Source organism: Dendrobates tinctorius, unplaced genomic scaffold (assembly GCF_039654945.1).
Source record: "Dendrobates tinctorius isolate UK_male_01 unplaced genomic scaffold, ASM3965494v1 ptg000150l, whole genome shotgun sequence".
NCBI lineage: Eukaryota > Metazoa > Chordata > Amphibia > Anura > Dendrobatidae > Dendrobates > Dendrobates tinctorius.
Window position 1 is genome coordinate 2,814,792 of NW_027361817.1, and position 17,202 is coordinate 2,831,993.

Below are 17,202 nucleotides of genomic sequence, written 5' to 3' on the forward strand. Positions count from 1 at the left end.
CCAAGCCTGGCATTACCCTCCCTGGAGGAAGGCAAAGACACTGTGGCGGCCATACTCCTGGGGGCGCCACACTAGTGCATTTGTCATTTGACAAGGTTTTGGTGAGGCTATTTTTCATGATGTGTTTTTTTGAGTTTCCCTATGTTAGCTGTTTTGAAATTAGTGTTAGCACTGGCAAGTTAATGGGGACCCTTGGCGTTGGGTTGCAAACTTATCTACTTATTGGTATTATATGTAAATATATGTTAATGTAAGTGTGTGTACTTCCTACAAGAGGAAGTGACTCACACCTGTGTGTTAGATTGAACCTGTAGATGCACTATTGGAGCGCAAAACAGCTGTTGTCCACCTGTTCCCCTGCATGTCTCCCCCTGCATGCTGCACTACCTCCTGATGATTGTTTGGATTATCTAAATAAAGGAGTTAATTTTATTACAAAGGAAACTGGTGAATGCTGCCTTTCATTCAATCTTACTTGAATATAAAATAAAATATACACTGCTCCAGGGTCACCATCAGGACACTACTGCCCTTACTTGTGTATGGGACCCAGTGAGCAGAAGCAAGGAGGGAGAAATCGTACCGGTCCCCCATCTTTTTGCTTCGGCTCACCAGGCCCCAGGGGCAGGATTCGGTTTGTTCAGTAACTGAACATGCGTCCAAAGAAACACGTTCAGTTGACGTCTATTGCCGTACAGGAAGCCACCAGCTTCCTGCACGACAATAGTTAACAGCGGCCATGCAATCAGAGGTCGGTAGCTGACGTTGGCGCACACATTGCTTGCATATGACGTCACTGCCATGTGCTGGTGTATCCACACCTCAAATGGAGAAGGAAGAGGGCAACGTTGGACCGACGCCAGGTAAGGTGAAACTTTTTTTTTTTTTACTGGAAGCCGCAATATGGGGACTGGATGGGAGATCATATAGGAGCAGGATTGGAGGACATATGGAACCAGAATGGGAGCAGCATGGAGACACATACAGTGGGGCAAAAAAGTATTTAGTCAGTCAGCAATAGTGCAAGTTCCACCACTTAAAAAGATGAGAGGCGTCTGTAATTTACATCATAGGTAGACCTCAACTATGGGAGACAAACTGAGAAAAAAAAATCCAGAAAATCACATTGTCTGTTTTTTTTTCATTTTATTTGCATATTATGGTGGAAAATAAGTATTTGGTCAGAAACAAAATTTCATCTCAATACTTTGTGATATATCCTTTGTTGGCAATGACAGAGGTCAAACGTTTTCTGTAAGTCTTCACAAGGTTGCCACACACTGTTGTTGGTATGTTGGCCCATTCCTCCATGCAGATCTCCTCTAGAGCAGTGATGTTTTTGGCTTTTCGCTTGGCAACACGGACTTTCAACTCCCGCCAAAGGTTTTCTATAGGGTTGAGATCTGGAGACTGGCTAGGCCACTCCAGGACCTTGAAATGCTTCTTACGAAGCCTCTCCTTCGTTGCCCTGGTGGTGTGCTTTGGATCATTGTCATGTTGAAAGACCCAGCCACGTTTCATCATCAATGCCCTTGCTGATGGAAGGAGGTTTGCACTCAAAATCTCACGATACATGGCCCCATTCATTCTTTCATGTACCCGGATCAGTCGTCCTGGCCCCTTTGCAGAGAAACAGCCCGAAAGCATGATGTTTCCACCACCATGCTTTACAGTAGGTATGGTGTTTGATGGATGCAACTCAGTATTCTTTTTCCTCCAAACACGACAAGTTGTGTTTCTACCAAACAGTTCCAGTTTGGTTTCATCAGACCATAGGACATTCTCCCAAAACTCCTCTGGATCATCCAAATGCTCTCTAGCAAACTTCAGATGGGCCCGGACATGTACAGGCTTAAGCAGTGGGACACGTCTGGCACTGCAGGATCTGAGTCCATGGTGGCATAGTGTGTTACTTATGGTAGGCCTTGTTACATTGGTCCCAGCTCTCTGCAGTTCATTCACTAGGTCCCCCCGCGTGGTTCTGGGATTTTTGCTCACCGTTCTTGTGATCATTCTGACCCCACGGGGTGGGATTTTGCGTGGAGCACCAGATCGAGGGAGATTATCAGTGGTCTTGTATGTCTTCCATTTTCTAATTATTGCTCCGACAGTTGATTTCTTCACTCCAAGCTGGTTGGCTATTGCAGATTCAGTCTTCCCAGCCTGGTGCAGGGCTACAATTTTGTTTCTGGTGTCCTTTGACAGCTCTTTGGTCTTCACCATAGTGGAGTTTGGAGTCAGACTATTTGAGGGTGTGCACAGGTGTCTTTTTATACTGATAACAAGTTTAAACAGGTGCCATTACTACAGGTAATGAGTGGAGGAAAGAGGAGACTCTTAAAGAAGAAGTTACAGGTCTGTGAGAGCCAGAAATCTTGATTGCTTGTTTCTGACCAAATACTTATTTTCCACCATAATATGCAAATAAAATGAAAAAAAACCAGACAATGTGATTTTCTGGATTTTTTTTTCTCAGTTTGTCTCCCATAGTTGAGGTCTACCTATGATGTAAATTACAGACGCCTCTCATCTTTTTAAGTGGTGGAACTTGCACTATTGCTGACTGACTAAATACTTTTTTGCCCCACTGTAGGGCCTGGATGGTAGGACACATGGGAGAACATATGGGGACTAGATGGATGACCATATGGGGCAGGATGGAGACATGTGGCCAGAATGGGAGAACATATGGGGTCAGGATGGAGATACATGAGCCAAGAATGGGAGATCATATGGGGGCAATATAATAACAATAATCTTTATTTAGCGTTAACATATTCCACAGCGCTTTACAGTTTGCACACATTATCACTGTCCCCGATGGGGCTCACAATCTAAATTCCCTATCAGTATGTTTTTGGAATGTGGGAGGAAACCCACACAAACACAGGGAGAACATACAAACTCCTTGCAGATGTTGTCCTTGATGGGATTTGAACCTAGGACCCCATAACAATATGGATACACATGGGGCCAGGATGGGAGGTCATATGGGGTAAGAAGGAGACACATGTTGCCAGGATGGGAGAAATATTGGACCAGAATGGTAGAAGATATGGGGCCAAAGTGGGAGAATATGTGTTAGGCGTCGGATTTCTGTCACTGCATAGCGAGAATCCCGAGCTTTACTTCCAGCAGTCTCGCATTCCTCTCCAGCCACAGAGGAGGTTTCTCAGCAAACTCGTCGGTCCAGGCACTCTGCCCAGACGAGCTCTGTGGGTTTGCTTGCTGCTGCCATCTCTGGCGCAGCTATGACAATACATGCTGCTCAGCAGCAAGATTCTCCAGGGATGAAGTCCCCATGTCGGGCCACTGAGCATGCCTGTGGAGTGATCTCCCATTGGAGATCAAAGGTCACGTGCTCAGGTCCTGCTCCTGTTCGGAATGGCCCATCCGAGAAGCCAGGAAGGTCCCGGACGCTTGCGGCTATAAAAGGTTCGCATGGCCGCTCGGCCATGCTCTAGGATAAGACTGTATTTACAGACTATGTGGAATGAGTGATGTATGCACGCATGAATGTCTCTGGTAAATGACTCATTAAGAAACCCCTACCCTTGGTACGCATTTGTTGTGCAGCCTAGCCTGCTAGCGCCAAGGCTTAGGCGTAGGTAGGACAGAGGTTGAGTCAGGCATCAGTCCTCACCAGGGACTCAGCACACCTCAGTGCATGTGCTCCATAGCCAGCGTCTATAGCGGCGTTCGCGGTAGCGACGCCGCACGTTCAGTGGGCCTAGGAGGACTTTAACCCCGTGTCCTTGGGGTAGAGTTCTGTGGCCGTACACTGTGCGCTCTTTTGGCCGGGCTCTGTGAGCTTAACAGGCTCCGGCATCTGCGTTCAGCGGTTGTGCGACTCTGTGCATTAACAGAGTTCGCCCCTGTTCACATTGGGTGACTTAACCACGTGTGACTGGTTTCACACCACTTAATTCTTCCGCCATTACTTAGCAGCAGTGTACCACCTCTGCACGGTGGACCCCGGGCTGCAAACGCACCTACTATTATTTTATAATTTGGTGCGTTCCGCCAGCCCTAACAATATGTGGGGCCAGGATGGGAGAACATATTGGGGCCAGGATGTGGAACATTATTACTGTATGAGCTAATTAAGGAATATTAATACTGCTGTGGAGTATTTTATTTTTGAGGATACTGTTATCAGTGGGAGGGAGGTATTGCACAGGGCAACACTATGTTTTTTTTTTCTTCTGACATACTGTAGAAGTTAGGGGAAAATTGGGAAATGTACTCTGAAAGTGGTGCTCTAAATAACTTATTTTCTACAGAGACGAGTCCTAGCTCGAAGAAGTGATAGCGGTCTGCGCTGGATGAGAAAGAAAAGCGAAGATGAATATCTTCAACTAGAGACATCACTGGTGACTCAGTGTGTTACTTGTACACTATATACAAAACTCCTGTGTATAACATCACTGGTGATTCCTGTATTACCTATACACTATTTACCATAACAAGAGCTCCTGTGTATGTCACTGGTGATCACTGTATTACTTGTACACTGACACTATATAGAGAGCTCTTGTGTATAATGTCCCTGGTGATCCCTGTATTACCTGTACACTGACACTATATATTAAGCTCCTGCGTATAATATCACTGCTGATCACTGTATTACCTATACACTATTTACTATATAGAGAGCTCCTGTGTATAATGTCACTGGTGATCACTGAAACTATATGAAGAGCTCCTGTGTATAATGCCATTGGTGATCACTATAGTACCAGTATATTGAGACTATATACAGAGCTTGTATATATTGTCACTAGTGATCCCTGCACTACCTGTACACTGACACTAAAGTATATACAGAGCTCCTGTGTATATCACTGCTGATCCCTGTGTTACCTATACACTATTTACTATATAGAGAGCTCCTGTGTATAATGTCACTGATGATCCCTGTATTATCTGTACACTGTTTACTATATACAGAGCTCCTCTGTATAATACCATTGGTGAGTACTATATTACCTGTACACTGACACTATATACAAAGCTCCTGTGTATACTGTCACTGGTGATCACTGTATTACCTGTACACTGACACTATATACAGAGCTCCTGTGTTTATTGGCACTGGTGATGACTGTATTACCTGTATACTATACATTATATACAGAGCTCCTGTGTATGTCACCGGTGAGTCACTGAGTTACCTGTACACTTAAATTATACACTGTTTACTATGTAAGAGTTCCTGTGTCTAATGGCACTTATGGTAATCTTAAGGCCCTTTTACATTTAGCGATGCACCAGCGATCTGACCAGCGATACGACCCGGTCAGGATCGCTGGTGCATCGCTAAATAATCGCTAGTGAGCTTTCACACAGAAAGATCTCACAGCGATGCAGCAGCGTCGCAGCGGACGATACTCACCTTTCACACACAGCGATCCTGACGTCCTCCCGCCCGCGTCCAGCGTCGCTCGTCTCACACAGCAGGAAGCCCAGCAGGAAGCAGATGACGAGAAATGGAGCCGCGTGATCAGCGATGGACAGCGGAGGAGCCGGTCGGAGGTAAGTATCACACATAGCGATATCGCTATAACGTCACAAAATCGGTGACGTTTTAGCGATATTGCTAGCGATATCGCTATGTGTAAAACCCCCTTTAGTATTGTGGGGTTTTTTTTTATTAATGATCAGTATTGTAGTATTCAATCACTGTGTGGCGGTAATATTTGGTCCGGCCATGGTGTGATGGTATTTGTCTCTTGTATGTGGAATTATTGGTAATTTAAAAAAAATGTATGTAACATTTCCTTAAAAAAAATAAAATATATATATATATACTAAGAGTATTGGATATTTTAAGAAATGTTTAATAGGGTAGAGTAGGGCCCAGCGAATAGAGTCTATCTTGTTGTGGTGGCGACTTAAAAAATATTTTGGCCAAAACAAAAGCTTCAGGTTATGAATGTGATATGGTGTTCGATGCAAACTGATGTTTGATTGTTGAAAATGTGATACAAATGTGGAGCTTTTCCAAGTGTGGGCGGTGGGACTGTGGAAGGTTCAAGTGTAGGAGGTGGAGCTGGGATGGAGCTTGGGCGGTGACTCACAGGAAAACAAACATTTTGCTAGTATGGGACTCTGAAATTCCTCGTGGCAGCTCACTGACCGCTCTGTGCCGGCAGAGATCGGCGCTTTGCACAACAGGCAGGTAGTTAGCAACTACAGTATCTGCAAGTTCTTAGGCCCATAAGAAAAAAATAAATAGTTCAAAAGAGTCTAACTGCTAGGAACACATGAAGGCACTGTAATCGGTGATGAATTCTGGCAATATGTGTTCAATTTCCCTTCAGTACCACCATAGGAGAAATTCAGCATTATCAAAAGTATATTCAAATTAATGGCAGTCCATCTAATTAAAGATAGGTCCTCCAGAATCAGAGATGATCTTTTTTACCTTTCAGTCCAAGAAGTGAGGATCCTCAACAGAAAATCCTTCTCTATTAAATCAGAATTAAGTGGATGATGATGAGTTGACAACCTCTTTATTTTCTGAATATTCTGGAAATACTTCACTTTTGTCTTTTCTTTTTTTTAAAGGTTTTATCTGCAATAATTTTTATCTTCCAAAAATGGCCCACCTTACTGTCGTTCCTGAGAATGGTTTGACTGATGAGCCTATGCTTATTAAGGTGACTGGACTCCAACCTTCCCAAAAAGTGACTATTCGATTAACACTCAAGGATGACAAGGGTGAACTCTTCCAGTCACGGGCGTTCTATGAAGCTGATAATCTAGGAGAAGTAAGCTTGGATAAAACGCCTGCAGTCGGAGGAACCTACCAAGGCGTACATCCCATGGGTCTAGTGTGGTCCTTGAAACCTTTAAAACCATTTCAAACTCCTATGAAAAAAGATGTTGAAAATTGCCCGTTCCAATACACAGTGGATTTGATCGATAGCTTGGCTTTAGGACTTTATGCTGATCCACAGCCTACCCTATCCAAGACATGTACGAGATGGCATATGGCTCCAGGAATACAAAGAACAGTGATCCAAGAAGGGAAGATAAGAGGCACTTTATTTTGTCCTACAGGTAAAAAAATAATAATATAAAAGCTGTGCTCTATTTTTACATGCACAGGGATTACGTTCCTTTCCATGTTTCATCTGACTACTAATTTCTCATGTTTAATGGCTTCTTATCCTCTATAGTATAATACAGAATAGCAAATAAAATGTCATTGATATTGACATGTGTTAAGCCGATAGATTTTACAAGTTGTTCACTTTTGGTGCCAATTTTTTTTTTTCCCCTAACTGCATATATTTTGGCAAACAATTATTTTTGGAATTGGGTTTCATTTACAAATTTGCACCCTTTGGCTTCAATAGCGTGTATGTTGCACAGTGAGTTCTGGCTGTTGAATGGGTTAAATGAGCATCGGTCAGTGAACTCACAGTCCAATAGGGGAGCTTCTAACTCTTATCTGCCTTTGGACTCTTGTACATGGCTGTATTTTTGGTCCGAGTGCGATCTGACAAGACATCGGATCATTCGTGGGCCAATGTTATTCTATGGGGCTGTGCTCATGTCGGCTTTTTTCCTAGGTCACACCCGATTTGCATAATCGACCTGAATCTCTCGAATGCTGGAATATATGGTTGTGTTACTCTAGCCTTTTTCTGAGCTCATTTCTGCTTTCTCCTTTCTGACCACAGACCACATCAAAAGTTGAGTTTGCAGAGAAAAAAAGATCCTGTAAAAGCCAAAAGGTGCAATATCTATAATTAACCAAAGTAAAATAATTATTTTTAACCCAAAATATATGCAGAGGTAAACAACAATTTTAAGTTGGTACATCATAAAGGGTTTTTTAGGATTAGAAAGACTGGCTGCTTTCTTCCAGAAATCGCATCACTCAGTCCTGTCTATTGGTTGTACCTTATATTCCGCTTAGCTCTTATTAAGTGAATAGGGATGACCTGTAAGATCACATACAACCTGCACAGAGGTGCCGCACAGTTTGTGGAGGAAAAAAACATGTTTTTTTAGTTCTCAACAACACAATTGATCAGTTGCGTAACTAGAGTTTGATGGGCCCTGATACAAAACTTGGACCTGCTCCCCCAGACATGTTGGTCAGTGGTCAGATGTATGGTCCCTTGTGGTGTACTAAATCCTTTAAAGACATACATGCTTGCCCCACCCCTTTCATTATGTAGTAATGTCCTCTATCCTGGACCTCTTCCAGGGATATATGTCAGTCCATCATGGGCCCTTTTCAGGTATAACTGTCACATCGCCGTCAGACACAGGGACTGCTGTTCCTGCTTCAGCCACTGGGAGGCGCCGGACTGTCACGTCGCCGTCAGATACAGGGACTGCTGTTCCGGTCTCAACCACTGGGAGGCGCCGGACGGTCACGTCGCCGTCAGACTCGGGGACGGCTGTTCCTGCCTCGGCCACTAGGAGGCACCGTGGTTCCCCCGTGGGTGGTGGTGACAGAGAAGGGGCTCCTGCGCAGGCATATGGTGGGAGCAGGCTCCGCTCCTCTGTCAGTCATGAAAGAGTTGGTGCATCACCATCTGGCCTGCTCCTGGGGGCGGTCCAAATGACATCATCAGACTGTGAACCTGTGAGGGATAGCCTGATCCTTCAAATACCTTGGGGCCTGTCTTGCAGGCCACCAGATATAGTCTTGGTTTCCCCAGTGTGCTAGTTTTTTATTTGCTATCTTTGATGCTGACCTTTGCCTGGATTTCTGACTCTGCTCCTGCCTGACGATTTTGTACCTCTGCCGCCCTCCTGGTTTACGAATCTGACCTTGGCCTGGTTTTTGACGCTGCGACTGCCTAACGATTTGTACCTCTGCCTCCCTCCCGGTTTATGACTCTGACCTTGGCCTGGATTTGACTCTGCTACCATCCGCCGTTTTTGTACCTCTGCTGCCCGCCTGGTTAGACTTGGATTCCTGACTACGCTTTTGGTCCCATTTTTTAACCCCTTTCTAGCGACCGTCCTGCTCTGGTCCGCTGCTCTTATTCAGACAGCTACCTCCTGGGCTCTGCTGTAAATCCAGATCCCTGTATAGGGGTAAAGGGTATCGGGGTTGCTCGGGGTGCTGTCTTACTGCAGCCCAGACTCGCAGACGGACGTCACATATTATATATATCTCTATCTCCTACATTCTGGGCACCTTCCAAGTATATATATCTACCATCATGGGCCCCTTCCTGTTATATATGTCCCCCATCCTGGTACATACTGTATGTCCCACATTATGGGTCCCTTCCCTGGTATACATGTCCCCCATCCTGGTATAAATGTCCTTCCACCCTTGCCCCCTTTCTGGTATGGTATGGTCTACATATAAAAAAATTATTCTCCCCTTCCTCTGTTCCCTTGACTTGCAGCGTCCTTTTCTGTAGCCAGCTCAGAGGCCGGCACCTGACACCGGCGTGCCTGCTATGGCAACATATAATGTCACTGCCATGTGACGCCTATGTCTGGCTCACCAATGTCAGCTGCCGGCCTTACGCACATCCAGCTGAAGTATGTGCTGGGGTCGATGGGCATCCTCCTGTGTGACCACAATCTTTATGCCCCTGTCTTTAACTATTGTGTAAGTATTATGACTATTTCTGATATACTTTATTAATTTTTCAGGTTTCTGGTTCTTGTCAGTGTATTTAATGTCTTCACGAGTCTGATTTTATTCAGATTTTGCCTGCAGATTTGCAGTTCACATCTGCTTACAGTTCCTAGACATGTGGATGAGATTTTAAGAAATTTTAGCCACATGCAGTAAGGGTATGTGCACACTGAGTCTTTTTGCAGAGGTTTTGCAACAGAAACTGAGCAGAAACTCCAAGTTTATATGGAGTTTTCTGTAGAATTTTGAGCGTTTCTGCTCAGTTTCTGTTCTAGAATCTCTTAAAAAATCTCTATGTGCACAAACCTTAATTGACACACCAAGCGGATTGTGAAATCTGCACCATGAAAGCATAGATTGAACACCTTTCAATGTAGTAGTAATGAAATCTCAGGTCAGTGTGCTGTTAAATCCATATTTTACACAAGCCAATTTTGCTACTGATTCGCGTTGGATTTGTGGATAAGCGCAGCAGTGGGAAAATTCTCCCAATGTGAACTTGCAGTGACATATGGCTTATTTTCTCTAGTTGACCCACGGATGTAAAAAAAATCTCCCACCGGCTCCATAGAAGGCAATTGGTAGTGATTTAGTAGCCTGTCAGACAGGCAGACCACACTTCCAATGCACACAGTACAATTATTAATAGACCATCCTGTATACACAGACTGTAATTGTTCTCGGCAGCACATGTTCTGTTTAAACAGGATGATCTGCTCCTGAGAATAAAGATTTTTAAAGAAGCTTAAAATTAATTTCACCCGACAAGCAAGTGTTTTTCTCACTCGTCAGCATCCTGTTTACACTGCTTGATTTTTGGGGAAATAAATGTTCCTCGAAGGGCTTGTCCCTTATAATCATGTGGTGTAAATGCACCCTTAGGCCACGTTCACAAATTCAGTATTTGATCAGTATTTTAAGTCGGTACCTGTAAGCTAAAACCAGGAGTGGAACTATAAGAGAAAAAGTATAATAGAAACACGTCACCACTTCTGGATTTAGTCACCCACTCCTGGTTTTGGCTTATAGATACTGAGGTAAAATACTGACCAGATACTGATCGTGTGAACATTGCCTTAGACTAGGTTCGCACGATGAGCTTTTGGTGAGTTTTGGATGTTGTAGATTTTCTGCACCATTTCGGCACCCATTAAGTTAAGTAGGATACATGCATTTTTTCTGAAAATACACAGCATAAAAAAACTCATTGTGGGAACCTAGACTAAGGCCTCATTCAGTTGTCAGTTTTTTTTACATTAATAAAAGCAAAACAGACCAAATTTTATCAGTGATCAGGTCTTCAGCAGAGTGTTATTTGAGCTTTATCAAAGTGTAGTCTAATTTTTAACAGTTTTTCCGATATGCGGAAAAAATAAATTCTACACCTTCTTTCTAGCAGTCTGTGAAAATCAGACCACACTTGGTTGGCATTTGAGTACTATCTGATTTTTTTTCATCAACCCATAGAATTGAATTGACAATTTTGATCTGACACTCTAATCAATATGGGACACTTAAGTGTTTTGCGAGACCACTTGGTCCGTGAGAAATCACGGACTTGTGAACAGCCCCAGTCACTATTATAGGTACGAGGTCTATCCATGAAAAACATGGATAGCACTTGCATGCAAAACATTGACATCTAAATTAGTACCTAGAGTAGAAGAATATCTTTAGGATAGGTTCTCATCCCCTAAACGTAAACAATACGCCTCATTCATCAAAGCTTTACCTCACTATATTTAGAATCAACTCGGAGTTGTGCCTAAATTTTTGACTTTTGGCATCTTAACACTGGTTTCTCCCAGCTCCCTGAAGAGGTGTACGCCTTCTCATGAGTCAGGGGTGTCTGACTTGAACATCAACCCCCCCCCCCTCATCAAGGCCGGCGTGAACAATGCTGGTCATAATGAATTAAATTCAATGTTTCCATTTTCTAACACAAAATTGTGAGTTATAAATGCACGAGGCAAATATAAAATGCATAACTTGTAAATATGCAAGAAATACACTTTATTTTAATAAAACCACTTTATCTGCTCAACTTTTTGTAACCGGTGTTAATATTTTCATCCAATGATTTTATTTTCTTCCTTTAGTAAATACACTTTATTTCTGCTCATGTAAGAATTTCAACTCAGTTGAAAAAAATAGTAAGAACCCCAAAATTATGTTCTTGTATTTTATGCTGTAACAGACAAAGGAACATTCCCCGGTATCATTGACCTGTTTGGTGGAGCTGGGGGCCTTGCTGAATACAGAGCTAGTCTCCTCGCCAGCCGTGGATTTGTGGTGCTCGCTTTGGCATATTATGGATATTCTGATTTACCGCGATCATTTGAAAAACTACAGCTGGAATATTTTGAAGAAGCTGCAGATCTGCTTCTGAAACATCCCAAGGTATGAAATGTCACTTTTAGCCAAATATAAAGGTTCAGTTTCATTGATGGTTGAAGAGAGAAAAATTAGTGTTTTGGGTAAGTAGAACTTTGAGACATTACTGAATTGTTTAGGAGTTCTGAAAAGAGGGCTTACCCTTATGTCCCTTACAGTAGCAGAACAGATGGGGATATTCTCCACACTGTGAGCTGATAGGACAGGGTGGAAATTTTAATAGACATCTAAACATTATATAAGGAGCCCCAGACTCTATCGCCTCAGTCATCACTAAATCATCACTTTTCAGTCTCCTCACATGAGTATGATCACTGCAGATTTTTTGTTTTAACTCCAGGGTGGTTCCACTGATATTGTTTCCTAGCCTTCATGAAGTTTGTAATGGAGATGTGCAAAATTTATTAAAAAGGTGCGCATCCATGGTACTGGAGCACATCTCTATCATAATCTACATCACGTTTCTGATGTAAATTGTATGAACTTGTTGCGGTACATAGAGACCGCAACAAATTCTGAGCAGCACTAAGAGAGACAGAAAGGTCTGGGAATATAAACTTATAACAACCTTTGACCCTTTGACACAGTCAGTGCAGGAATGAATATGTCGCATGGATTAATGCCTTTCTACATCAACTATGGAATGTGCTCTTCAAACTATTTGGGGACATCAAGACCATGGACCAGGCCTCAATCACAGGACAATAAAACGTTTACACTCCTCATCTATCAACAGTTCCAATATTTACAGCCAACACTGTTTATCCCTCTCCCATACTGATAATTCTTCATGTCATTTATCTTATCTATTGCATTATTTCTGTGCTGTGTTGTGTATAAATATGTGACTCTTCAGATTTTGTATTAGTCTATAGCCCCCTTCACACATAGCGAGATCGCTAGCGATGTCGCTAAAGCGTCACCGATTTTGTGACGCAACAGCGATATCGGTAGCGATCTCGCTACATGTGACACTTACCTCCGACCCAGCACTCCGCTGGATATCGCTGATCACACGAGATCGGCCTGGTCCATTTCTCGTCGTCGGCTTCCTGCTGGCGCCGACGAGCGACTCCATGGACGCGGGCGGAAGACGTCTCCCTCGCTGCGTGTGACAGGTAAGTGTCGACCGCTGCTGCATCACTGGTGAGATCTGCCTATTTGGCAGCTCACTAGCGACCATTTAGCGATGCACCAGCGATCCTGACCGGGTCATATCGTTGTCGGGATCGCTGGTGCATCGCTAAATGTAACGGGACCTTATGCCTGATAAAGAGACCTGAGTAGTCTCCAAAGCTTGCAATTTACCATCTTTTCAGTTAGCCATTAAGAGGTATCAACCACTGAGGACTCAAATCTTAATATGAATTTGTTGGCAACTCTCAGCCACATTGCCATTTCCTGCAATTTTTTTGTTCGCTTTTCAAACTTCAGAATTTTTGAAATGACTAAAATATACAGTACAGGTCAAAAGTTTGGACACCCTCATTCATGCAAAGGGTTTCTTTGTTTTTATTGGAATGTGAAAACTGTAGATTCCGATTGTAGGCATCAAAACAACAAAGGAACACATATTTTGGTTTGGTTCACATGTGTTTCTTTACTACTTTTTACCATATGTGTGCCTATACTACATGGTTTTGCTGCCTGCAGACTGAATCCAAAATGTGCACATTCCAATATGAACAACGTATAACCATTGCATGATCAGGTGTGACCAGACGTTTGCCCGGTACTGTATATTTTTCATGATTGTACATGATTTTGTATTGAGGATGAAAACTGTCCGCTTTTAGAGGGAAAAACAAGAATTTTCTTTAACCCCTTTCCGACATATGACATACCGTCCATGTGCCCTGGGTCTTAATGCCCATGGACGGGATAGTACGTCATACACGATCATTCGCACTCACGGGGGGAGCGCGGCTGATTGCGGATGGGTGTCAGCTGATTCTCACAGCTGACACCCGGCTCTAAGTGCCATGAGTGGTCAGGAACCGCTCCCGTCACTTTAACCCCTTTACCCCCAAGGGTGGTTTGCCCATTAATGACCGGGCAAATTTCTACAATTCTGACCACTGTCCCTTTCGGAGCTAATAACTCAGAAACGCTTCAACGGATCTTGGCGATTCTGAGAATGTTTTTTTTCATGACATATTGTATTTCACGTTAGTGGTAAAATTTATTCAATATAACTTGCATTTATTTGTGTAAAAAATGGAAATTTGGAGAGAATTTTGAAAATTTCGCAATTTCCAAACTTTGAATTTTTATGCCCTTAAAACGGAGAAATATGTCTAACAAAATTGTTAATAAATAACATTTCCCACATGTCTACTTTACATCAGCACAATTTTGGAAACAACATTTTTTTTTTTGTTAGGAAGTTATAAGGGTTAAAAGTTGACCAGCAATTTCTCATTTTTACAACAAAACTTACAAAGCCATTTTTTAAGGGATCTATAAAGGTATGGCAGAAAATACTCAAAATTGACACCATTCTAAAAACTGCTCCCCTCAAAGCTGATCAAAACCACATTCAAGAAGTTTATTAACCCTTCAGGTGTTTCACAGGAGCAGAAACAAAGTGAAAGAAAAAATTGAACATTTATTTTGTTCACAAAAATGATCTTTGAGCAAACATTTTTTTTATTTTCCCAAGGGTAAAAGGAGAAAATTGACCCCAGAATTTATTGTGCAATTTATTCTGAGTACGCTGATACCCCATATGTGGGGGGAGACCACTGTTTGGGCACACGGAGGGTTCAGAAGGGAAGGAGCGCCATTTGACTTTTTCAAACTAAAATTGGCTGGAATTGAGATTAGACGCCATGTCGTGTTTGGAGAGCCCCTGATGTGCCTAAACAGTATTAACCCCCTACAAGTGACCCCATTTTGGAAACTAGACCCCCTTAGGAACTTATCTAGAAGTGTGGTGAGCACTATGAACCCCCAAGTGTTTCGCTAAAGTTTATAATGCCCGGGCGTGAAATTTTTTATTTTTTTTCACAATGATTTTTAGTCCCCAATTTTTCATTTTCCCAAGGGTAACAGGAGAAATTGGACCCCAAAAGTTGTTGTCCAATATGTCCTGAGTATGCTGGTAACCCACGTGGGAGAAAGCTACTGTTTGGGCACACGTCGGGGCTCAAAAGGGAAGTAGAGACGTTTTGGAATGCCGACTTTGATGGAATGGTCTGCGGGTGTCATGTTCCGTTTGCAGAGCCACTGATGTGCCTAAACAGTAGAAACCCCCCACAAGTGACCCTATTTTGGAAACTAGACCTACTAAGGAACTTATCTAGATTTGTGGTGAGAACTTTGAACCCCCAAGTGTCTCACAAAAGTTTGTAATGCCCGGGCGTGAAAATATAAAATCCTATTTTTCTTCCACAAAGATGATCTTTTAGTCCCCAACTTATTATTTTCCCAAGGGTAACAAGAGAAATTGGACCCCAAAAGTTGTTGACCAATTTGTACTGAATACGCTGGTAACCCATATGTGGGAAAAAATTGTTTAGATTGTGAGCCCCATCGGGGACAGTGATGATAATGTGTGCAAACTGTAAAGCGCTGCGGAATATGTTAGCGCTATATAAAAATAAAGATTATTATTTATTTCCATTTTCAGAGCCCCTGATGTGCCTAAACAGTAAAAAAAACAACACACAAGTGACATCATTTTGGAAACTAGACCCCCAAGGAACAAATGTAGATGTGCCCCCTTTTTGGGACTAATCTACTGTTTCCTGTAAAGTAAATTAGTAGTGCATGGAGATGTAGTACAATTTGAAGCAATCCTTCATACACAGCCCAGACTTTTTGTGGCAGGTGTCGCATTGATAGATGGTGTCCTTGCATATTCCCTTTTTGTAACACACTCGGCACCTTTTTTGCAGCTTACCTTTTCTTACAGTTGGCGGGACCACCTCCGGAAAATGCTGACCTGGTACGATACAAGCACCTTCAGTTCTGGAAGTACTGGGGCCTGCTCCTTCCGGAGTGCCAAATATCAGGGCCTTAACCACTACTTCCTGGAACTGAAGGTACGACGTATCGGTGTGACGTGCACATCGTGACATCAGGAAAGCATTGAGCATTGCCATTTGTACGATGTGCACGGACAGCTTTTTGTACCACACCTTGGCCTTTCTCAAAGCACTGTACGGTTGGAGGAGTTGATCAGAGAGATCAAGACCACTCATGTTTTTGTTGTACCCCAGTGCACAGTCTAGTTTGCAGACCTGTGTAGATGTACCCCGTACAGTGCTGAGGGCGCTGCCATCACCGTGTATGGTGGTCAAGAGAAGGACATCCCTCTTGTCCTTGACCACCAGCTGGTGGTCGCTACATTGGGCTCTGCTGTCACCCCTTCTGAGCATCTACCCAAGTAGCGTTTTTGGGAGGCCTCTGTGATTTTTGCGGATAAAGAGAGATCAGGCAGAGATCAACGCTTACAGATGTAGTCTCTCTTCTTTCTTCTGTTTTCAGCAGGGATTGTGGTGTCACAGGCTGCTGTGGCACCACAAAGCCCAGCACAGTAAGTATGGAATGGACAAGGCAACTGTTAGGTGGATTCATAACTGGCTTAGTGATCGGACCCAAAGAGTGGTCGTAAATGGCTGCACATCCAGTTGGAAAAATGTCTCAAGTGGGGTACCACAGGGCTCTGTCCTGGGACCTGTATTGTTCAACATCTTTATCAACGATTTAGATGAAGGAATTGAGGGTAAACTGATTAAATTTGCTGATGACACAAAGCTAGGAGGGATAGCTAATACTAGAGAAGAGAAAGAGAGGATTCAAAAAGATATAAATAAACTGGAGAAGTGGGCAGCAACTAACAGAATGGTTTTTAACAGGGAAAAATGCAAAGTACTGCATCTGGGCAATAAAAATGGAAAAAAGCATATACAGAATGGGAGGAATAGGGCTAAGCAACAGCACATGTGAAAAAGACTTGGGTATACTAATAGATCACAGACTGAATATGACTCAACAGTGTGATGCAGCAGCAAAAAAGGCAAATGTAATTCTAGGATGTATTAACAGAAGCATACAGTCTAGATCACGTGAAGTCATTATTTCCCTCTACTCCTCTTTGGTCAGACCTCATCTGGAATAGTGTGTCCAGTTTTGGGCATCACATTTTAAAAAAGACAACAAACTGGAGCAAGTTCAGA

General features: G+C 43.0%; 1 protein-coding gene across 5 annotated transcripts in view; it reads left to right on the plus strand.

Moving 5' to 3' along the window:
- The window catches only part of LOC141049846 (acyl-coenzyme A amino acid N-acyltransferase 1-like), a 56,160-nt gene that overhangs the window by 26,129 nt on the left and 12,829 nt on the right, over nucleotides 1–17,202 (plus strand). The window contains exons 1-4 of one of the 5 annotated variants that reach the window (XM_073546675.1): nucleotides 3,403–3,435; nucleotides 4,284–4,381; nucleotides 6,571–7,065; nucleotides 11,823–12,025. In XM_073546675.1, coding sequence (XP_073402776.1) covers nucleotides 6,603–7,065; nucleotides 11,823–12,025 — 666 coding nt within the window. In that variant the 5' untranslated portion in view covers nucleotides 3,403–3,435; nucleotides 4,284–4,381; nucleotides 6,571–6,602. Of the gene's footprint in view, nucleotides 1–3,223; nucleotides 3,436–4,283; nucleotides 4,382–6,034; nucleotides 6,182–6,570; nucleotides 7,066–11,822; nucleotides 12,026–17,202 lie in introns of those variants that run through there. The other 4 variants (XM_073546671.1, XM_073546676.1, XM_073546674.1 and 1 more) reach the window with 4 other exon arrangements.